Below are 24,674 nucleotides of genomic sequence, written 5' to 3' on the forward strand. Positions count from 1 at the left end.
CAATTTGGGAGGCTGAGGCGGGCGGATCACGAAGTCAGGAGATTGAGACCATCCTGACTAACACAGTGAAACCCCGTCTCTACTAAAAATACAAAAAATTAGCCGGGCATGGTGGTGCATGCCTGTAGTCCCAGCTACTCCGAGGCTGAGGCAGGAGAATGGCGTGAACCCGGGAGGCGGAGCTTGCAGTGAGCCGAGACGGTGCCACTGCACTCCAGCCTGGGCGACAAAGCAAGACTCCGTCTCAAAAAAAAAAAGACTACCATTTATAATATTAGAAAGGTGAAACTACAACAGGCTATCTGAATCATTAGCCTGACTTTGTGTGACATCTAAAATTTAGTCTCTTTGTCTTTGTGCATGCTACTCTGAAAAAACATGGTTCTGCTTATTTAAAAAACATATTTTACGGCTCACTGTGGTGGCTCATGCCTGTGGTCCTAGCTACTCACAAGGCAGAAGTGGGAGGGTTGCATGGGTCCAGAAGCTTGAGGCTGCTGGCAGTTATGACTGCTCACCGTGCTCCAGCCTAGGCAACAGAGCAAGACTATGTCTCAAGAACTAATTAAATAATAAGATTATGTTAAACAGGATATGTGCCACCCATGTAAATTGAATATTCACATTAGCATTTTATGCTCTGGAGAATTAGAAAAGGGTATTTGGGGAAAGATGAATTTCAAATCACTTAATGCTGGTGATAAGCCACGTAAAGGAAAAGTCTCTGCTTTAAGCTTCTGGTTTGTACTGACCTGGAGCAGGGAGGCCATCTCAATGGAAGGGGAGAGCCTGGCTGGCCAGCCAGCCTCACTAGAAAAGATAGAAAGTTGTGCCGTTTCCATTTCCAATAGACACATAAGCATTAAGAAGTGAGCCTTAGGCATCACACTCACTGGATTTTTATCTTTGCTCAGCAAATGTTAGAAACAAAAATTAAAAATTAAATCCCTGGCCCTGTGCAGTGGCTCATGCCTGTAATCCCAGCACTTTAGGCGGCTAAGGCGGGCAGATCACGAGGTCAGGAGTTCGAGACCAGCCTATCCAATATGATGAAACCCTGTCTCTACTAAAAAATACAAAAATTAGCTGGGGGTGGTGGCGCACACCTGTAGTCCCAGCTACTCGGGAGGCTGAGGCAGGAGAATCATTTGAACCTGGGAAGTGGAGGATGCAGTAAGATGAGATCACCTCACTGCACTCCAGCCTGAGCGATGGAGTGAGAATCCATCTCAAAAAAAAAAAAAAAAAATTAAGGCCAGGCGCAGTGGCTCACGCCTGTAATTCCAGCACTTTGGGAGGCTGAGGCGGGCAAATCACAAGATCAGGAGATCAACACCATCCTGGCTAACACGGTGAAATCCCATCTCTACTAAAAATACAATAAATTAGCCAGGCGTGGTGGTGGGCACCTGTAGTCCCAGCTACTCGGGAGCCTGAGGCAGGAAAATGGCGAGAACCGGGGAGGCGGAGCTTGCAGTGAGCCGAGATTGCGCCACTGCACTCCAGACTGGGTGACAGAGCGAGACTCCATCTCAAAACAACAACAACAACAACAAAATTAAATCCCTTTGTGTCCAAGGATGTTCTGTGTTTCTTATTTTAAAAAATTTATTGACCCTCCGAAGTACAAAACAGTTCTGTGTACTTTGGTGATGGACACCATAAACACCCTGACTTGATCACCGTGCATTATATACACATAAAAAATGTATCACAGACCCCATGAATTTGCACAAATTTAAAAAAAAAAAACAACACCTCTGTACCAAACCCATCACCCAAAGATCCTTCAAATCAGCAGGTACAGAAAAGGGATGATGGCAAGAAGATGGAAAGGAGTTCTCCTCAGGAGATTTGATGAAAACATGACTGGTCTCAAATAATCAAAGCCTTGAGGAGGCTACATCTTCTATAGGATTATTATGTATATTAGCTGAGTAGCTCCAGGCATAGAACTCAAAACTCTCTGGCTGGTTATGGGAATCAGCTATAGAGCTGAACAAAACTAAAGCTATGTGAACTTGAGCAAATTATTGAACTCACTGCTTCATTTGCTTCATCTTTTTTTTTTTTTTTTTTTTTTGAGGCGGAGTCTCGCTCTGTCGCCCAGGCTGGAGTGCAGTGGCGCGATCTCGGCTCACTGCAAGCTCCGCCTCCCGGGTTTACGCCATTCTCCTGCCTCAGCCTCCCGAGTAGCTGGGACTACAGGCGCCCGCCACCGCACCCGGCTAATTTTTTGTATTTTTAGTAGACCGGGTTTCACTGTGTTAGCCAGGATGGTCTCGATCTCCTGACCTCGTGATCCGCCCATCTCGGCCTCCCAAAGTGCTGGGATCACAGGCGTGAGCCACTGCGCCCGGTCCATTTGCTTCATCTTAAAAAAAAAAAAGCAGGTATGTTTATTTCATGAGGGCTGTTATGAGAATTAAATGAGATAATAAATACACCTAGTACAGTATTTGGCAAATAGAAATGTCTGACAAAGTAACTATTTCATTACATTATTATTATTTTTATTTATTTATTTATTTTGAGACTGAGTCTTGCTCTGTCGCCCAGGCTGGAGTGCAGTGGCGCGATCTCGGCTCACTTAAAGCTCCGCCTCCCAGGTTCACGCCATTCTCCTGCCTCAGCCTCCCGAGTAGCTGGGACCACAGGGGCCTGCCACCGTACCCGGCTAATTTTTTGTATTTTTAGTAGAGACGGGGTTTCACCGTGGTCTCGATCTCCTGACCTCGTGATCCACCCGCCTCAGCCTCCCAAAGTGCTGGGATTACAGGCGTGAGCCAGCGCACCCGGCCTCATTACCATTATTACAGAGGAACATTAAAAAAAAAAAGGCTATTATAACCAACTATAATTATACTTACTAATCATACAAATTATTTCACATGCAAAAGTAAGAGGAAAGAGCTTCTAAATGGAACTCAAGAAATAACGGATTTTTGAAATACCTTGACATCTGCCACCACTTCCAGACATCAATTTTGTGTGGAGACCACAGGATTACTGGGTAACACTGTCCCATGAACTGATCAGTTGGACTACAATACTCACTAGCTCAGGGTTCTCCAATATACAGGTTTTCATTAGTTATTCTATTAGTGCTTCATGGTTTCTACTCTTTCCAGGGCTCAGTACACCTCTTCTCTTTCTGTTATACATTCTGGTATCAACGATGGTGGTTGGATGGGATAGGCAGAGAAGGAAATTAAGAAAGACAACCTAAAGGCCATCAAAATGGTTTAATCTGAAAATTACAGAATAAAAAAATTCCAACTGCTTTTGTGAGGGCATATGTATGTGTGTATGCATTTTATAAAACCAAACATGCATTCTCTTGCAAGTCCACTTGGAATCTCCTTCAAATATTTTAACATTTGAACATGATCTTCAGGAGAAAATAAATGAGGACACTACACTAGACTATTTGTTATAGTTTTATTCTCTGAGAGTAAAGGAAAAATGTACAACCTGAAATACACCTGACATTGCCCCTAAACACACTTGAGGGTTGATTCATGACAAAACTATCCATAATTTTTTGTTTTTTTGTTTGTTTGTTTTTTTGTTTTTGAGACAGAGTCTCGCTCTGTCACCCAGGCTGGAGTGCAATAACGTGATCTCGGCTCACTGCAACCTCTGCCTCCTGGGTTCAAGCGATTCCTCTCCCTCAGCCTTCTGAGCAGCTGGGATTACAGGCATGCGCCACCATGCCTGGCTAATTTTTGTATTTTTAGCAGAGACAGGGTTTCACCATGTTGTCCAGCCTGGTCTCAAACTCCTGACCTCGTGATCCACCCGCCTCAGCCTCCCAAAGTGCTGGGATTACAGGCGTGAGCCACAGTGTCTGGCCAACTATCCACTTTTTTTTTTTTTTTTTTTTTTGAGACAGAGTCACACTCTGTCACCCAGGCTGGAGTACAATGGCGCAATCTCAGCTCACTGCAAGCTCCGCCTCCCAGGTTCACGCCATTCTCCTGCCTCAGTCTCCCAAGTAGCTAGGACTACAGGCGCCCACCACCACATCCGGCTAAATTTTTATTTTTTTGTATTTTTAGTAGAGACAGGGTTTCACTATGTTGTCCAGGATGGTCTCCATCTCCTGACCTCGTGATCCACCCGCCTTGGCCTCCCAAAGTGCTGGGATGACAGGCGTGCGCCACCGCGCCTGGCCCACATTCTTTACTTTGTCTTCCCCCTTAAAGTCACTACCTATTTCTTTCACCAATTCCTCATCTCGGAATATAAAACCTCGGAAAGCATTCTATTCAAAGTGGTTACCTGTGGGGTGAGGAACGGGGTTCTGGATCAGTGGCAGAAGCCAATAGAGAGGTATCCTTGTAGTTCTCCAGATCTTCATTCTCTAGAAAACCATAGAAAGAAAGAATTCAATATCTGAGAGGGAACACAATCATAATTATCTTGTACCTTTAAAATAAAATCTAGCAATTTCAAGCAAATTCTTCCCAAAAATATTCTGGTATGACCTTTATCCTCTGGGAGGCCCAACACATAAATTATTCAAGTCATCACATCCAAGTATTCTCAGTCATAACTCATTCATAAAAAATAAGTCATTTCTAAAACAAGTCTCCAAAAAGTTAATCCTAATTTAAGAATCATATTTCTGCCAGGTGAAGTGGCTCACACCTATAACCCCAACACTTTGGGAGGCCAAGGCAGGAGGATCGCTTGGGACCAGGAGTTCAAAACCAGCCTGGGCAACAGAGCAAGACCTTGTCTCTAAAAAAAAATTAAGGCCAGGTGCAGTGGTTCAAGCCTGTAATCCCAGCACTTTGGGAGGCTGAGGTGAGTCAGGAGTTTGAGACCAGCCTGACTAACGAGTGAAACCCCATCTCTACTAAAAATACAAAATTAGCCAGGCATGATGGTGCACACCTGTAATCCCAGCTACTTTGGGAGGCTGAGGCAGAAGAATCACTTGAACCTGGGAGGCAGACGTTGCAGTGAGCTGAGATCACACCATTGCACTCTAGCCTGGGCAACAAAAGCAAAACTCCGTTTCAAAAAAAATAATAAATAATAAAAATAAATTAAAAAAAAATAGGGCCAGGTGTGGTGGCTCACACTTGTAATCCCAGCACTTTGGGAGGCCAAGTTGGGTGGATCACTAGAGTCAGGAGTTCGAGACCAGCCTGGCCAACATGGCGAAACCATGTCTCTACTAAAAATACAAAAATTAGCTGGGCATGGTGGCACGCGCCTGTAATCCCAGCTACTCAGGAGGCTGAGGCAGGAAAATCACTTGAACCTGGGAGGTGGAGGTTGCAGTGGGCTGAGATCACACCACTGCACTCCAGCCTGGGCAACAGAGCGAGACTCCATCTCAATTAAAAAAAAATTAATAAAAAGAAATCAATCATATTTCTCAGAAAGCAGATGGCTAAATTAGGGAGAACAGAGGGTAGAGTGGGATGTAAGATAAACTGAATTTACAGTCAAAGTATAAAGTGTCACTTCTATATTCAATAAGCTCAGATCAATGTACCCAAGGTCAGGTAAAGGACTTTTGTAATTTCATTTATTTATTCAATCACTCATTTACCAATGATTTATTGAATAACTAGGTGCCCTCAAGGAATATATAGGTGAAATGCATAATGAAGGCCATGTTCTCAAGCTCAAAACAAGCCCATGATTGGCTGGTATTATCACAGCCATTTTTGCAGTAAAGAACTTAAGGCATAGAGACAGGATTCAAATCCAGGCAGTTGTGCTCTTAACATCAGATGCCACTTAGTTTTCTGGGTTATTCATTGTCTTTCCTTGAATACTCAGAGAGCATATGGTTTAGTGCATTCAGACAGCCCCTCATTTAACTCCCTCTGTGTAAGACAGCAAGACACTGAAGACTGAAGTTTACTTCTCAATACAAAATGCAACTTAATTAAGTAAACTTCAAACATTGAAAGTTTCAGAGTTTGGTAGCAAAGTCAAAGTGAAAATGGCTGGCAAAATTTTTAATCCAAGCCTAATCTAGTCTCATGTTTTATATGTGAGCGAGATCTATTTTTCTTTTCTTTCTTTCTTTCTTTTTTTTTTTTCTTTTTGAGACAGGGTCTCCCTCTATCACCCAGGCTGGAGTGCAGTGATACAATTACGACTCTCAGCTTCTCGGCAACCTCAACCTTCTGGGTTCAAGCGACCCTCTCACCTCAGCCTCCTGAGTAGCTAGGACCACAGGCACATCCCAACATGCCAGACTAATTTTTTTTTTTTGTAGAGATGGGGGTCTCACTATGTTGCCCAGGCAGGCTGGTCTTGAATCCCTAGGTTCAAGTGATCCTCCCACCTCAGCCTCCCAAAGTGCTGAGATTACAGGCGTAAGCCACTGTGCCCATCCAAGATCTATTTTTCTTTTGGTCACTTCAGTCTCATAGGCAGAAAGACCTTAGAGCTCCTGCCACCCAATTGTTCTCCCAACAAAGAAACTGAGTCTAAGACACTGTTCCCCCGTCTCTGCCACTCTGTAAAGAGGCCCATGAACTGAGGGAAAATGCAAAGAGAAAGTTCTCCCTTATGTTGACATAAGTGAAATGTGCTTTCTAATAAATTCTATTCTTTGACCACTACTCTCCACAATATCCTTTCCCATATTGACAGCTGGCTGTCACATTTCCACAAGTTCCTTCTCAGGCTGGTCATCTTCATACCACACAGCCTGTGACCATGCTGGCCCCCTATAGCTGCTCCACTTAGTTTGTTCCATTTAAAGAAAGGAGCCAAAATGAACAACTTTTCCAGGTGTGTTCCAATCCGTGCAGACTACACTGACAATAACCTCTTAAAAAGGACACAATATTTCTTGACATAATACCCTAACCAGGCACTAGATTTCTTAACTGCAAACTTACTGTTGGCCTAAATAAGTCAGTCAAGATCTCCAGGGCTTATAAAAATAAACTTTTTCCAAGCCCACTCTCTCCTATGCTCTATTTTTAAAACAGACTTTTGGAAAATAATTGACTTTTTAACTTAAAACCAGGACTTTACATACCCTATTACTTATTTCAAATTAACTTTTTGAAATTACACTAATAATGCTTTGTTCATTGTAGAAAAAAGTAAGTAGAGATAAGAAAACATTTTGCATGTAACCTTCTAGACTTTATTTCCTTTAAAATAAATTTTTAATATACAGATAATCCATTGTTCACTGTAAAAAAAAAAAATCAGGAAATACAGATAAGCAAAACAACAACAAACTAACCATAACCCCACTAACCAAAGATTACCACTGTTAACTTTTTTTAAAAAAGACAAAAGAGGGCCGGGCGCAGTGGCTCACGCCTGTAATCCCAGCACTTTGGGAGGCCAAGATGGGCAGATCACGAGGTCAGGAGATCGAGACCATTCTGGCTAACACAGTGAAACCCCGTCTCTACTAAAAATACAAAAAATTAGCCGGGTGCGGTGGCAGGCGGCTGTAATCCCAGTTACTCAGGAGGCTGAGGCAGGACAATCACTTGAACCCTGGAGGAAGAGGTTGCAGTGAGCTGAGATTGCACCACTGCACTCCAGCCTGGGAGACACAGGAAGACTCTGTCTCAAAAAAAAAAAAAAAAAAAAAAAGACACGAGGTTTCTCTGTGTTACCCAAGCTAGTCTCCACCTCTTGGGCTCAAGGGGTCCTCTCACCTTCCCCTCCCAAAGTGCTGGGGTTACAGCACAGCACCTAGCCAACTGTTAACATTTTGATGTATATCCCTTGAGAAATACATTTATACATATATACATACAAATACGTATGTATATGTATTGTGTGTGTGTTTGTGTGTTTCTGAAAGGACATGCACTAAACAGTTTTTTTTTGTTGTTTTTTTTTTTTTTTGAGACATAGTTTTGCTCTGTTGCCCAGGTTGGAGTGCAATGGCGTGATCTCAGCTCACTGCAGCCTCTGCCTCCGTGTTCAAGCGATTCTCCTGCCTCAGCCTCCTGAGTACATGTAATTACAGGCACACGTCACCATGCCCGGTTAATTTTTTGTATTTTTAGTAGAGACGGGTTTTCACCATGTTGGCCAGGCTGGTCTCAAACTCCTGACCTCAGGTGATCCACCCGCCTCGGCCTCCCAAAGTGCTGGGATTACAGGCGTGACCCACCGTGGCCAATTAACACTTTTAATGAACATTTTTCAGAGTCAATAAAGATTAGGGCTATATCATAATTTTAAATGGCTACATATTATCCCATATGTTGTCCCATTATTTCTTTAACCAATTCTTAATCTTCTACTGGTAGAGCTAGTGCTTATTCCAAATCTTTCATTGTTATAGACAATGATGCTGTATCTTTCACTGTTAGAGATAATGATGGTCTATTAGCAGTATCTACAACGCTTTCTTGAGAACCTCCCCTGTCAACAGCCTTGGAAGTGGTAGTTCCTATGATGAAGGTACATTATGTTGGTCATAGTTCATTGGTTTTGGGTGAGCACCCGACCAAAAGTCAGTCCAATTCTCTTCTGTAAAATCTGGAGTTGGCATCCAAGACAGAAACAGGCTGGGGAGAACCTTTGTGAGTTTAGGAGCTGAGCCTGCCTTTTGGGAGAAGCCTTCACAGGCCATGTAAAAGCAGATGACTAAGCAGAGAAGATAATTTTCAAAGAGAGTACAATGATGCATTCAAGTAAAGGGAAAGAGAAACAAGGGGACCTCTGGCTTTAGGAGAGAAACAGACCAGAGAGGCTACTTTGTAACCCCATGAAGTTCAAGTGTGTTCCTCCAATTGGAGTCTGTAAGAAGCCTTACATACTAACAATGAGCTCTTTTCTTCTTTTTATTGTGAAATAAACCACATATGTGAAAGACTGCATGGAAAGAAGATACAGAGCTAAAATATTAATAATACAAATACCTGCATACCTACTAACTAGGTGAATTATTAGTACTTTAGAATTCCCCTGCCCAATGCCCTTTCCTGTCCTATATTCCCTGTTCCAAATTCTGAGTAAATTATTCCTTGTTATTCTTTATATATTTTAATTAATTACTGCTGTTTAAAAACCTTTTTTATTGTAGAAAATGTTAAACATACAAAATCACAAAATTATATAGCAGTAGAACGAAGACTCATGCACCCTACCTATCTTCTCAACAATATTTTATTTGGCCTTTTTTCCTCCATGCCCTACCTTCTTGGCCCACCCAACAGTGGATTACTTCAAACAAAGCCCAGATGTCATTGTGTCTACCACTACATTCATTTACAACAAATCTCTAAAGAAAAAGACTTTCAACACAGGTACAACAACATTATCATTCCTACAAAATTGGCAGTTCCTTAATATCATCTCATACCCAGGTCATACTCAAATTTCTCCAAGTTGGCTCCCAGAATTTCTTTTTAGGAGCTGATTTGTTTGAATCAGAATCCAAATAAGGTTCACACACTAAATTTACCTTATAAATCTCTTAATCTACATTAATCTTCACCACCGTGGGTCTGTATACAATATATTTGTTGAAATTTTTAAAAGCTGATCTGCAGACTTTTCAAACATTCTGAATTTGGCTGATTGCCTTTTCATGGTATCACTTAACAGATTATTTTATGCACTCTATTCCTATAAACCAGTCATAGATGTAGAGCTTCACTGTCCAGGATAGTACTTACTAGTACACGCGGCTAAATTTAAAACGTAAAATAATTTAAAATTCGGTCCACCCATCTCAACCAGCCACGTTTCAAATACTCAACAACCATGAGTTGCTAGTGGTTACTGTTGCTAAGGAGCACGTTTTCACCGTCAAAGCAATTCTACTGGACTGTGCTGATCTAGAGGCTTGACTCAATTCAGATTCAGTTTTGTTCTTGAAAGAATACTCCAGAAATAACATTTGTAATTCCTAATGTATTAAACTAAGAGGCACATAATCTATGGTTATCACAAGTTTAATGATAAAGATTAGTTTCATGCTTTCAGCCTAATCCACCATCCAGCTCCTCATTAACCCTGCACCTAGTGGCTTTAGCAGGCATTGATGATCCTTGTCTAAAATAGATACAGGATTTCATTAAAAACTAGAAAATGACTTTTCCAATTCCAGCACTTTCTACAGTTGTTCTTAGTTGGAATTCTACTAAAAACAAAACAAAACAAAACTTCCCCTCACCAACTATTTGGCTACTCTGACACAGGCATAAGGGAAAAGCAGGATAAAGACTTGATCCTTCACCAACTGAGTTAGAATCATAACAACCTCCAAAGGTAACCAATGATTTGTTTTTTGAAGTATTGTTAGAAACACATGAATTTTAACATATTTTATGTGCTTCCAGTTTTCCTAATTTTGGCCTGTGGGAGCTCCTTAAAGTTGGCTCTTGTGTCCTTTTAAGATGACACCAGTGGTCTTGCTTATAGCATAAGTCCCGAGCTTTAAAATCTTATAAATGCCTGTCCTACACTTGGAATCAACTATTTCTCTAAGGAGCCCTGGTTCTTTTTCATTAGAAATTGTATTTAAAGGCTGGGCACGGTAGCTCACACCTGTAATCCCAGAACTTTGGGAGGCTGAGGCGGGTGAGTTGGAGACCAGCCTGGCCAACATGGTGAAACCCCATCTCTACTGAAAATACAGAAATTAGCTGGGCATGGTGGCACACGTCTGTAATCCCAGGTATTTGGGAGGCTGAGGCACAAGAATCGCTGGAACCTAGGAGGCAGAGGTTGCAGTGAGCTGAGATTGTGCCAATGCACTCCAGCCTAGGTGTTGGAGTAAGACTCTGTCTCAGGAAAAAAAAAAAAAAAAGAAATTGTATTTAAAGACCACAATCAAGGTAAAACATTACACATATGTCACACATACACACACGAATATATATATATATACCCTAAATGTCATATATTAATATCATATATAAAAATATACATGTAAGGCTGGGCACGGTGGCTCATGCCTGTAATCCCAGCACTTTGGGAGTGGATCACGAGGCAGGAGATCGAGATCCACAAGGCAGGCAGATCACGAGGTCAGGAGATCGAGACCATCCTGACCAACATGGTAAAACCCCGTCTCTACTAAAAATACAAAAATTAGCTGGGCGTGGTTGCCCAGAGGTTGCAGTGAGCTGAGATTGTGCCACTGCAGTCTAGCCTGGGTGACACAGCAAGACTCCATCTCGAAAAAAAAGAAAAAACATCCTGTAATCTGAATTAGAAGTATTTGCATGAATTCATTTTACGTGTGTGTGTGTGTATATATATTTATATATATATATATATATATATATATTTTTTTTTTTTTTTTTTTTTTTTGAGACGGAGTCTCACTCTGTCGCCCAGGCTGGAGTGCAGTGGCGCAGTCTTGGTTCACTGTAAGCTCTGCCTCCTGGGTTCACGCCATTCTCCTGCCTCAGCCTCCTGAGAAGCTAGGATTACAGGTGCATGCCACCACGCCCAGCTAATTTTTCGATTTTTAGTAGAGACGGGGTTTCACCATGTTGGTCAGGCTGGTCTCGATCTCCTGACCTCATGATCCATCCGCCGTGGACTCCCAAAGTCCTGGGAGCCACCACACCTGGCCCAGATTACAGGATTTTAACCTAACTTTAATTCTATATTTGTATTTTTCGGTCTTGTTGTGGAACATCCTGGATCTTAATAATATTCACATATATACATATTTGCTTTATTCTACAATGTAAATATAATAGTTTTAATTAAGAATAACAATATAACTAAAGATATGGATGTTATAACACTCTTCTCCTTAGCTTTTAATCTTTCATTATTTGTTTTTGAAAACATAAGGAAATACATATACATATAGTTGTATGTTGCCCCCACCTTAGAAAAAAATACACATTCTTCTTCTGCAACTTTTTTTTTTTTGGCGGGGGGGGAAAGGGTCTTGCTGTGTCCCCCAGGCTGGAGTACAGTGGTGCCATCACAGCTCACTGCAGTCTCAACCTCCCCAGCTTAAGTGATTCTCCTGCCTCAGCCTTCTGAGTAACTGGAACCACAGTCCCACGCCACCACACCTGGCTATTTTTTTTAATTTTTTGCAGAGATGGGGTTTTGCCATGTAGCCCAGGCTGGTCTCAAACTCCTGAGCTCAAGCAATATGCCCACCTCGGACTCCCAAAGTACTAGGATTGCAGGCATGAGCCACTGCGCCCGGCTGCAACTTGTTTTTATCACTTAACAACATAGCCTAGAAGAGCTTTCAAGTTGGTGAATTTACCCACATTCCAGAGCAGTGGTGCAACCCAACTCCATGCAGACGGAAGCTCCTGCACTCAGGACCCTTCCAGGCCTCGCCCTGTGTACCTCTTCATCTGGCTGTTTATCCTTTACAATAAACCAGTAAACAGGCAGAAATTCTCCAGATGTCTCCCAGTAATGTCCAAGTTTTTATCCCAGTGTCACAAAGAAAGATCAATGATGAAACAACATGACCTGAAGACATTTACTGGGGAGCTGTGTTGTTTTCATAATATCCACTATCAAGTAAAAGTGAAGAGTGGCTTTCTACTTGATCAAAAAACAGTTTAAAAAGAAATATTAATGAATATCAAAGGAATAATGAAACCTGGCTTCAATGCCACTCTGGTACACACAGGTGGAGGCAAACCTTTGTTGTTAGATGTCTGAGCTGCAAAGAAAAGATCCACATGATTATCTGGAGATGTTTTGATAAATGGAGTACCTCAATCTGCCAATTTCAAATGTAATTCAGGTTCTGTGGTACAGGATGATATCATCATGGGCACTCTGACAGTGAGAAAAAATTTACAGCTCTCAGCAGCAGCTCTTTGGCTTTCAACAACTATGACAAATAATAGAAAAAAAAAAAAAGAATGAATTAACATGGTCATTCAAGAGTTAGTTCCAGAAAAAGTGGCATTCCAAGACTGGAACTCCATTTATGGTGTGTCTGGAAAAGATTACACAGATCTTCCTCATTACTTTAAATTTTTTATTGTATATGTTTAAGGTGTACAACATAATGTTTTGATGTATATATAGATGGTGAAATGGTTACCATATCAAGCAAATCAATAAATCCAGCATCCCACAGATATCCTCTCTTTTTGTGATGTTGAACACCTTTTTATATACCTGTTGGCCATTGTGTGTGGCAAGAGCACCTAAATTTACTTTTAGCAAAAATCCCAAGCACAATATTAACCATAGTTCTCATATTGTACATTATATCTCTAGACTTGTTCATCGTATGTATCTCTACTTTGTATCCTTTGACCTACACCTCTCCCTTTCCTCTACCATCACTACCACCACCTCTGGTAACCACTATTTTCTTCTGTTTCTGTGTACTTGACTTTTTTTTTTTTTAAGATTACATATATAAGTGAGATCGTGCAGTATTTTTCTTTTTGTGTTTGGCTTATTTTACTTAATACAATGTCATCTAGGCTCATCCACGTGTGGCAAATGGCAAGATCTCTTTCTTTTATAAGGCTAAATAATATTCCTCTGTGTGTATGTATGCACACCACAGCTTCTTTATTCATTTGTCTGTCAACGGACACGTAGATTGTTTTCATATCTTGGCTATTGTGAATAATGCTACAATGAACAGATATCTGAGGTGGTGATTTCACTTCCTTTGGGTATATACTCAGAAGAGGGATTACGGGGTCATGTGGTAGTTCTACTTTTATTTAGGAATTTCCATACTATTTTTCACAATGGCTGCATCATCTACATTTGTACTAACAGTTGTTATCTCTTACCAAAGATAAGTCATCTTAACAGGCATGAGGTGATACATCTCATTGTGGTTTTAATTTGCATTTCCCTTGTAACTACTGATGTTGAACATCTTTTCATGTACCTGTTGGTCATTTTTACATCTTCTTTGGAAAAACATCCATTCAGATCCTTTGCCTTTTTTTTTTTCTTTTTTTCCAGACGGTGTCTGACTCTGTCGCCCAGGCTGGAGTGCAATGACACAGTCTCAGCTCACTGCAACCTCTGTCTCCCAGGTTCAAGTGATTCTCCTGCCTCAGGCTGCCGGGTAACTGGGAATACAGGTGCATGCCACCATGCCCAGCTAATTTTTTTGTATTTTCATAGAGACGGGGTTTCACCATGTTGACCAGGCTGGTCTCAAACTTCTGACTTCAAGTGATCTACCCACTTTGGCCTCCCAAAGTGCTGGGATGACAGGCATGAGCCACCATGCCCAGACCATTTCCATTCTTTTGCATGTGGAAATCCAGTTTTCCCAGAACAATTTATTGAAGAGACTGCCTTTCCCCACTGTGTCCTCTTAGTACCTTTGTTAAAAATTAGTTGGTCATATATGCTTGGGTTTATTTCTAGGCTCTCAATTCTGATCCGCTGGTCTGTGTGTCTGTTTTTATACCAGCACCATACTGTTTTGATTACTATAGCTTGTAACAGAATTTGAAATCAGAAAGTGTGATGCCTCCAACTTTTTCTTTCTTAGGATTGCTTGTATATTCAGGGTATTTGTGGTTACATACAAATTTTAGAATTGTTTTTTTCTATTTCTGTGAAGAATGTCATTAGAATTTGGATTGGAATTGTGTTAAATCTGCATATTGCTTTGGGTAGTATGAACATTTGAACAATATTAATTTTTCCAAATCATGAACACAGGATGTCTTCCCATTTGTTTGTGTCTTCTTAATTTCTTTCATCAGTGTTTTATAGTCTTAAGTGTCCAGATCTTTCTGTTTAAGTTTATTCTTAACTATTTTTTTCTTGAGACAGGGCCTCTGTAACCCATGCTGGAGTGCAGTGGCACAATCACAGCTCACTGCAGCCTCAACCTCCAGGGCTCAAGCAATCCTCCCACCTCAGCCTCCCGAGTAGCTGGGACAACAGGCATGGGCCACCATGCTAGGCTAATTTATTAAGTATTTTTATGCTACTGTAAATTGGTATTCTTTTCTTGATTTCTTTTTTGGATAGGTTGTTACTGTGTACAGAAATGCAACTGATTTTTGTACACTGATTTTTTTTTTTTTTTTTTTTGGAAACGGAGTCTCGCTCTGTCGCCCAGGCTGGAGTGCAGTGGCCGGATCTCAGCTCACTGCAAGCTCTGCCTCCCAGGTTCACGCCATTCTCCTGCCTCAGCCTCCCGAGTAGCTAGGATTACAGGCACCCGCCACCTCACCCGGTTAATTTTTTTTGTATTTTTAGTAGAGACGGGGTTTCACCGTGTTAGCCAGGATGGTCTCGATCTCCTGACCTCGTGATCCGCCCGTCTCAGCCTCCCAAAGTGCTGGGATTACAGGCGTGAGCCACCGCGCCCGGCCCGTACACTGATTTTTTATCCTGCAACTTTATTGATGTCATTTATTAATTCTAAGGTTTTTTTGTAGAGTCTTTGGGGTTATTTACATATAAGATCATGTCATCTGCAAATGGATATAACTTCTACCATTCAGCTAACTGTATGCCTTTTTTTTTTTTCTTGTCTGCTTGCTCTTGCTAGCACTTCCATTACTATGTTGAATAGAAGTGGTGAGAGTGGTCATCCTTGCCTTGTGCCAGATCACAGAGAAAAAGTTTTCATTTTTCCACATTGACTATGACACTGGCTTTGGGTTTTTCACAAGTAGTCTTTATTACGTTGAGTAAATTTCCTTCTATATCTAAAGTTGTTGCCAGTTCAAAATAAGCTATTCTAACTATAAGATGATGTTCTATGTAAGCCTCATGGTAAGCACAAAGCAAAAAACCACCCCAGATAAACAAATAATAAAGAGAAAGGAATCAAAGCTCAGCATTATAGAAAATCACCAAATCACAAAGGAAAATAACAGAGGAAGAAAGGAACAAAGGCTCTACAAAACAACCAGAAAACAACAAAACAGCAGAAGTAAATCCTTACCTATCAACAATAAGTTTGAATGTAAATGGATTAAGTTCTCCAATTAGAAGACACTGAGTGGGTGAATGGATTTTAAAAAACTAAGACCCAACCTATATGCTGCCCACAAGAGACTCATTTTAGCTTTAAGAACACATTCAGGCTGAAAGTGAAAGAACTGAAAAAGATATTCCATGTAAACAGTAACCAAGAAAGAGCAGAGGTGGCTGTACTTAGACAACATAAAGTCTAAAAACTGTCACACGAAACAAAGAAGGCCATTATTTGATGATAAAGGGATCAAGCCATCAAGAGGACATAACAATTATGAATATATATGCACTCAACATCAGAGCACCTAAAGGTATAACCCAAATTTTAATAGACGTGAAAGGGGAAAATAGATAGCAATACAAAAATAGTAGGGGGCCTCAATATCCCATTTTCAACAATGGATAGATCAACTAGACAGAAAAGTAATAAGGAAATATTAGACTTGAACTATACTTGGGACCAAATGGGCCCAACAGACATACACAGAACTTTCCATACAACAGTAGCAGAACACACATTCTTCTCCACTGCATATGTAACATTCTCCAGAACAGATCAGACGTTAGGCCACAAAACAAGTCTTAACAAATTTATAACTGAAATCATACAAGTATTATTTCCAACCACAATGGTAAAACACCAGAAATCAATAACAGAGGGAATTCAGGGAAAATCACAAAGATGTGGAAATTAAACAACCTGCTCCTGAACAACCAATATATTAGAGAAGAAATCAAAAGAGAAAACGTATCTTGAGACAAAAGAGAATGGAAATATAACATACTAAAACCTACGAGATGCAGCAAAAGCAAAAGCAATTCTAAGAAGGATGTTTATAGCAATAAATTCGTACATTAAAAAAGAAGAGGACAGGCATGGTGGCTCAGGCCTGTAATCCCAGTACTTTGGGAAGCCGAGACAGGAGGATCACTTGAGTTCCAGGGTCCAGTGAGCCATAATCATGCCACTGCACTCCAGTCTGGTGACAGAGTCAGACTCAGTCTCTAAAATAATAATAATAATAATATCTCAAATAAATAGCCTAACATTATTCCTCTTTTTTTTTTTTTTAATGTTGCCTAGGCTGTACTCAAACTCCTGGGCTCAAGCATTCCTCCTGCCTCAGCCTCCTGAGTTGCTAGGATTCAGGTGCATGCCACCGCAGCTGGCTCATTACTTTTTAAACTGGCATACTTGACTGTGTGGATGTACACCATACTCATGTCCCTACTGATAGACATTAGGGTTATTTCCAGTCTATTACTATTGCAAACTGTGCTACAATGCCTTGTGCATATTTCATATTTTCGCCAATGTATCTTTGGGATAGATTCCTGGGAGTGGAATTTCTGAACCACATTCTCCACAAGGATCATCTATTTTACATTCACTGCATCAATATATGAGTACCTCTTTCCCCACACCTGGCACATCAGAGTATGTTGTCAAACTGTTGGAAAATTGGCAGAACTTGATATGTGAAGAATGGTATAATAATTTTAATTTGCACTTCTCTTATCTTTTAATGCATTAGAGTACTTTTTTTTTTTTTTTTTCCTGAGACAGGATCTTGTTCTACCACCCAGGCTGGAGTGTAGTGTTGCGATCACAGCTCACTGCAGCCTTGACCTCTAGGGCTCAAGTGTAGTTTTGCGATCACAGCTCACTGCAGCCTTAACCTCTTGAGTAGCTCCTAGCTACTCAGGAGACTGAGGCTAGGACCACAGGTGTGCATCACCACATCTGGCTAATTTTAAAATATTTTTGTAGAGACAGGGTTTCCCTATGATGCCCAGGCTGGTCTCAAACTCCTGGGCTCAAGCAATCCTTCCACATGGGCCATCCAAAGTGTTAGGATTACAAGCATGAACCATGATTTTTGTATAAAGATGGGGTCTCACTGTGTTGCCCAGGATGGAGTCTGGTGGCATAATCATAGCTCACTGAAGCCTCAAACTCTTGGGCTCAAGTGATCTTCCTGCCTCAGCCTCCCAAGTAGTTGAGAATACAGGCACCCTTGCCACCCCCAGCTTGCATTTTGTTATCTAAGCCTTTTTTTACTTCATTTCTATAGGACAGGTCCCCAGGACTGAAAAACTTTGTCAAAGTATACACATAAACAATTTTATACACATTGCCCAATTTCTCTCCAAAATTCACTTCTACTGGGAGTGGATATCTGAGTGTAACCATTTCCCCACATTCTCACTAACACTAGGTATAATCATTCCTTACAACTGCTGCCATTCTATAGATAGAACATGATGAAACACTACTGTTTTAATTTGTCATCCTTTAATAGCTCATATGGCTGAAATAAGCTCTTTTATGCATAAAAATCAGTTGCCTTCTTTGTTGTTTAATAAATGAATTCTGACCACACATACTACTTAACCTACCTTTTCCACTCAACAATGATACTTATCCATTTAAAGCAGCCCACTGAATCTCCTTCAAATATCACTCTGCCAAATATTTTGCCAAAATCAAAATATACTATATATATAGCAACCACATGAAAAAGGGAAATTTGAGTTAATGACTTTGCCTAAATTCAACAGAACTTTACTGGGCCCCTGCTATATGTCAGGCAGTACATTCCATGCAGGGAATATACAGTTAAATTAGACATGATTTGTGCCCTCAAGGACCTCAGCCTAGTGAGGAACATAAACTCATAAACAGACAGTTGTAATATAAGTGTGGTATCCTTTAGGATAGAATTATGCACTAGATGTCACAGATACACATATAATTAACTAATTTAGGGAATAAAGGTGTCAAAGGAGGTTTCCTAAAAGCGATGACAATTGCACTGCCTTCAAGAATGACCAGGACTTGGCCAAGTCAAGTGAAAAAGGGCACTGCAGGCAGAGGAAGCTGAATGAACAAAACCAAGAACACAAAAAAATACCACCATGGCAGTTCAGTGTGGCTGGAGGCCATTGCACAAATGCAGAGAGATGAACTGACAGCCACAGGTCCCAGTGATTTAACTCGATACTACCAAATTCCTAGTAAGTTGTCTGGCCACATCCTAGGTACTGGAGAGAATATCAAAAGCAGACATAGTTCTGGCTCTCATGAAGCTTTCCATCTAGCAGGAAAAAGTGTGTGAAGGTCCTTTATCCCAAAGGTGATTAATAATTTTAAGCTAGGAAATGACATGGTCAAATCTGTATATTTTTGGTACAATTCTATGGCAGCCATAGGTAAGGTGGATTTTACAAGATCAGATAGGAGGCCTCTGCAGAAGTCCATGAGAGAGAGAAAGGACCTAACTAGTAATGAAAGACTAGAAGGGCTATAATTAGAAAATAATGGCCGGGCGTGGTGGCTCAAGCCTGTAATCCCAGCACTTTGGGAGGCCGAGACGGGCGGATCACGAGGTCAGGAGATCGAGACCATCCTGGCTAACCCGGTGAAACCCCGTCTCTACTAAAAAAATACAAAAAACTAGCCGGGCGAGGTGGCGGGCGCCTGTAGTCCCAGCTACTTAGGAGGCTGAGGCAGGAGAATGGCGTGAACCCGGGAGGCGGAGCTTGCAGTGAGCCGAGATCCGGCCACTGCACTCCAGCCTGGGCGACAGAGCGAGACTCCGTCTCAAAAAAAAAAAAAAAAAAAAAAAAAAGAAAATAATTAGGCAGTCAAATGTGCTTTTAGTTCGCCCATGCTGGCTCCTAGCAACACGTATTTTCTTTACATTCAAATGACATATTCCACTGAAAATCTGGATCAATTTTAATGGTCTCCAGATTCTGGATTATACTCTTTCCCTTCAGGATAACTAGTATATATATGTCCATTTCTAGTCCCAGACATCCCTCAAAGATGGTGCACAATTATATTTGCAGGTTATTTCAGGACCCCAGACAGAGCAGTCATCTGTCAATCTTCTGGCTTTCAAAAATACTCAACCTTTTCCTCCGTGGGGAGAACTGTCACTGACAATAGTACTCAGTGGAAGTCAAAATGGAAGATCCTTCTCTTCTCAGTACCAGGAAGTCAGGGAACAAGCACATAATCCAAAATATTTCCACCTTTAACAGGTGAAACAGGAGTGGGACAAAGGAGAGACAGAATCCATCTAGTGGCAGCCAAACAGCCAAGTTGTTCTTGCTGCTTAGCCTCTGGAGTCCTCTAGCCTTCTAACAATTTAGTGAGCCTCCTTTATCCTTCTAATAAATCCTCTTTCTGCTTAAGGCAGCCAGAATTAACTTATATGGCTTTTAAAAAGAACTCTGACCAAAATTCCTGGATAGAATTTCACTGGGTCCAGAAATCTGAACTTAATTAAAGTACCTAGCTATTCTATCTTTATTCTGATCATCTTTGTTATTATAACCAAGAATCAGTGGTCACTTACTATATGTCAATTATTTTCTAAGTTTTTTGTAGGCATCATTATACTGAATAGTCACTGAATTGCACGGAATTATAGAACCACTGAAGTTGATACTATTATTACTCCCTTTCTATAGTTTAAGAAATTGAAGCTCAGAGAAATCAAGATGCCCAAGATGACCAGCAAATACAAACAGAAGTGATATGCACTCAGGCAATCCAAGACCAAAGCCAGCACTCTTATTAACTACATTATACACTGACTCTTTTAAAAATCTTTTCTAGGCTGGGCGCGGTGGCTCCCGCCTGTAACTGCTGCACTTTGGGAGCCCGAGGCAGGCAGATGGCTTGAGGTCAGGAGTTCCAGAGCAGCCTGGCCAACATGGTGAAACCCCATCTCTACTAAAAATCAGCTGGGCGTGGTGGTGTGTCTGTAATCCCAGATACACGGGAGGCTGGGGCAGGAGAATCGCTTGAACCTCGGAGGCAGAGGTTGCAGTGAGCCGAGATCACACCACTGCACTCCAGCCTGGGTGACAGAGCAAGACTCTCTTACCAAAAAAAAAAAAAAAAAAAAATGTAAATCTTTTCTATTGTGAAATATAACGCAAATGTAGAAGAGTACACAAAAGTGTATACCTCAATAAATTATCACAAACACTACCCAGGCCAAGAAATAGAACATTTCTAACACTCCAGAAGCCCCACTCATGATCTTCCCAATCATCACCTGATCCTTTCCTCCTTAAGGTAAGAAAACCATTATCCCAACTATGGACATTATTTCCTCACTTTCTTTATAGCTGGGCCACCTAAGTAAGCATTCCTAAACAGTGTTGCTTCACTGGGCCTGTTTTTTGAACTCTATAGAAAGGAAAATGATACAGAATATTTTCTTTTGGGTCTGGCTTATTTCAGTCATTATTTTGATGCATCCATCAAAAGATGCATCAAAAGATGCATCCATGTAATTGTATGTAGGTTTGTTAACTTTCTTCTTCTTCTTCTTCTTCTTTTGAGACAGAGTCTCACTCTTGTTCCCCAGGCTGGAATGCAATGGCGCAATCTCGGCTCACTGCAACCTCCACCTCCCGGCTTCAAGCGATTCTCCTGCCTCAGCCTCCTGAGCAGCTAGGATTACAGGCACCCGCCACCACGTCCAGCTAATTTCTGTATTTTCAGTAGAAGACGGGGTTTCACCATGTTGGCCAGGCTGGTCTCGAACTCTTGACCTCAGGTGATCCGCCTGCCTCGGCCTCCCAAAGTACTGGGATTACAGGCATGAGCCACCGTGCCCAGCCAGTTTGTTCACGTTCATTGCTGTACACTATTCCATGAATCCACCATGAGCTACCTATCTATTGTTGATGATACTTAGGTTAACTCCAGTTTGGGGCTATTATGAATAATGCTGCTATGAATATTCTTGTCTCTTGGCTACGGTGCATGCATTTATGTTGGATATAAATGTCAGAATATAACGGTTAAGTCATAGAAATTTGAATGTTAAATTTCAGTAGATAATGCTGAACTATTTTCTAAAGGGGTTGTACCAAATATAATGCTACCAGCATTGTAGCATCATTTCCATTACTCTGGACCTTCTCTGACACTTGGTCATGTTAACATTTTTTATCTGGGCCATTCTGGTAGATGTATGCTAATTTAGTTTGTATTTCACTGATGATTCGTATTTCTTGGCCATTAAAAAAATCTTTTGTGAAGTGCCTGTCCAAGTCTCTTGCCAATTTTATTACTGGTTTGTCTTTTTTATTACTTATTTATTTATATTATTTAGAGATGGAGTCATGCTTTGTTGCCCAAGTTGGAGTACAGTGGCATGGTCTTGGCTCACTGCAACCTCCACCTCCTGGGTTCAAGAGATTCTTCGGCCTCAGCCTCCCCAATAACTGGGACTACAAGCATGCGCCACCACACCTGGCTAATTTTTGTCTTTTTTGTAGAGACAGGGTTTCACCATATTGGCCAGGCTGGTCTCGAACTCCTGACCTCATGATCCACCCACCTTAGCCTCCCAAAGTGCTAGGATTACAGGCATGAGCCATTCACGCCCAGCCTCTTTTTATTATTTATAGGAGTTTTCGATACAAACCTTTTGTCAGGTATATGTATTATAATTACCTGCTTCCACTCTGTGACATGACTTTTCCCTTTTAATGGTGGCCTTTGATAAACCAAAGAACTTTCGTGTATTCAAAATTTATCAAATTTTCCTTCCTTAGTCTTTGTGTGTCCTGTCTAAGATGTCTTTCACTATACTGAGATCCAAAAATATTCTCCCGTATCCTATAGGTGTTTATGTACTGCCTTTCACATACTGTTCTATAATCTACCGAGTTGATTTTTTGTGTATCATGTGTGAGGTAAAGATTCAGTTTCTTTACTTTCCTTTCTCTTAGAATATTCAATTGTCCCAGAAACATTTACCTCCTCTTACCCACTGCTCTATGTTAACAATCTTTGTTGCAAAGCAAGTGTCCATATAAACATGTTTCTAAGCTTTTGATTCTATTCCTAGAGCCTGACTACTCTTTAAAAACTTTAAAATAAGTCTTGATGTTGGATGGAACAAATCTTTCCATGTTGTTGTTCTTATTCAAGAGTGTCCTTGCTATTTGTGGCCTTCCATTTCTATATGTATTTTAGAACCAGCTTGTCAAAGCCACCCAAAAATCCCAATCCGTGAACTTAGCTGTTTCTGAAGCTGAGTTGCACTCCCTGCAATGACCTACTTTTAGGGCATGGCCTTTCATGGCCCTAACCCAAAGGAAATGGAGTTCACCAGACTCCCCCTTACATGATGGGTTCTGAACACTAATCCATTTCCTGTTACTTTAGTTCAAAGAGGCACTTTTCATGACCTTGTCACTCAGCTTCCCCACTCAGGAATCCAGCATGTACCCCCAGGGGACAAAGGAGCCCCCAAATAGACTCTTGTCCTTGGATCTCTATAGCTTTCGCATGGATCACAGCTAGGTAATTCTTCATTATCTATCTCTCCAGTATTTTCCAGCAGATGTTTATATTTCACCCATATTTTCTAATTGTCCCCAATGAGAGATAATTACCTAGTCTGCCAGTACTGACAACAGAAATCCATGTTGCCTATTTACCCGTATCAATCTGAATATACCTTAGTGAATAAAATAGAAACAAAAATAGAAGTTTTAAAATTCTGCCCTCTGCCAGGCATAGTGGCTCATGCCTGTAAGGGAGGCTGAGGCGGGAGGGCCGAGGCGGGCAGATCACAAGGTCAGGAGTTCAAGACCAACCTGGCCAGCATGGTGAAACCCCATCTCTACTAAAAATACAAAAATTAGCCAGACGTGGTGGCGTGTGCCTGTAATCCCAGCTACTTGGGAGGCTGAGGCAGGAGAATCGCTTGAACCCAGAAGGCAGAGGTTGCAGTGAACCGAGATCATGCCACTGCACTCCAGTCTAGGCGACAGAGTGAGACTCTGTCTCAAAAAAAAAAAAAAAACTTCTGCCCTCTCTCTGTTATTGATTAATTGATTAATAATATCAAGTTTGGGCCGGGCACGGTGGCTCAAGCCTGTAATCCCAGCACTTTGGGAGGCCGAGACGGGCGGATCACGAGGTCAGGAGATCGAGACCATCCTGGCTAACACGGTGAAACCCCGTCTCTACTAAAAAAATACAAAAAAACTAGCCGGGCGAGGTGGCGGGCGCCTGTAGTCCCAGCTACTCGGGAGGCTGAGGCGGGAGAATGGCGTGAACCCGAGAGGCGGAGCTTGCAGTGAGCTGAGATCCGGCCACTGCACTCCAGCCTGGGCGACAGAGCTAGACTCCGTCTCAAAAAAAATAAAATAAAATAATAATATCAAGTTTGTCTAAGTAGTATGTCTATCCCCCTTTGGCTTATCCTGTCCTTTGGATCATAATGAAGAGTTCAAAAAGGTTAAATTTTTAGACAGAAATGAAACTAGCACAAAAATAATTAAAGACAGTAATGGATTTAAAGAATAACATAAAATTAATCTCTAAGGAGACTTATAACCTTTATTTTATAAAAAATTCACTGAGAGAAAAAGGTCTAGAAACTGTCAGTTCCTGATGAGCAGAAACAGAATACAGACCTATATAGAAAGGCTCTTATTTAGGATATAAACATAGTGAAGTCTCACGCCAAGCTTGTGTGTATGTATATCTATGTACACATATATTTATATATTTTAAAGACTATTTTTATTAACTATTTCTGAATAGTTAATTTATCTACATTATTCACAATTCAAAAAGCATATAAGTATACAGTGAAAATTTCATCCCACGTCAGTTCCTATCTCCAAGAGCAATCAATGCTATTCAGTTTTGTGGTCTTCCAAACATGTTTTATGCATATAAAAAGAGTGTGTGTGTGTGTGTGTGTGTGTACACACACATACTTTTTCACTTTTTTACA

At 41.1% G+C, this 24,674-nt stretch overlaps 1 protein-coding gene across 2 annotated transcripts in view; it reads right to left on the reverse strand.

Annotated features, from left to right (window-relative positions):
* TMED8 (transmembrane p24 trafficking protein family member 8) overlaps window positions 1–24,674 on the reverse strand; it is a 46,831-nt gene that overhangs the window by 15,557 nt on the left and 6,600 nt on the right. For both annotated transcript variants that reach the window (XM_037984322.2, XM_037984323.2), the window contains exon 2: window positions 4,285–4,366. In XM_037984322.2, coding sequence (XP_037840250.2) covers window positions 4,285–4,366 — 82 coding nt within the window. The remainder of the gene's footprint in view (window positions 1–4,284; window positions 4,367–24,674) is intronic.

The sequence above is a fragment of the Chlorocebus sabaeus genome, chromosome 24 (assembly GCF_047675955.1).
Source record: "Chlorocebus sabaeus isolate Y175 chromosome 24, mChlSab1.0.hap1, whole genome shotgun sequence".
NCBI lineage: Eukaryota > Metazoa > Chordata > Mammalia > Primates > Cercopithecidae > Chlorocebus > Chlorocebus sabaeus.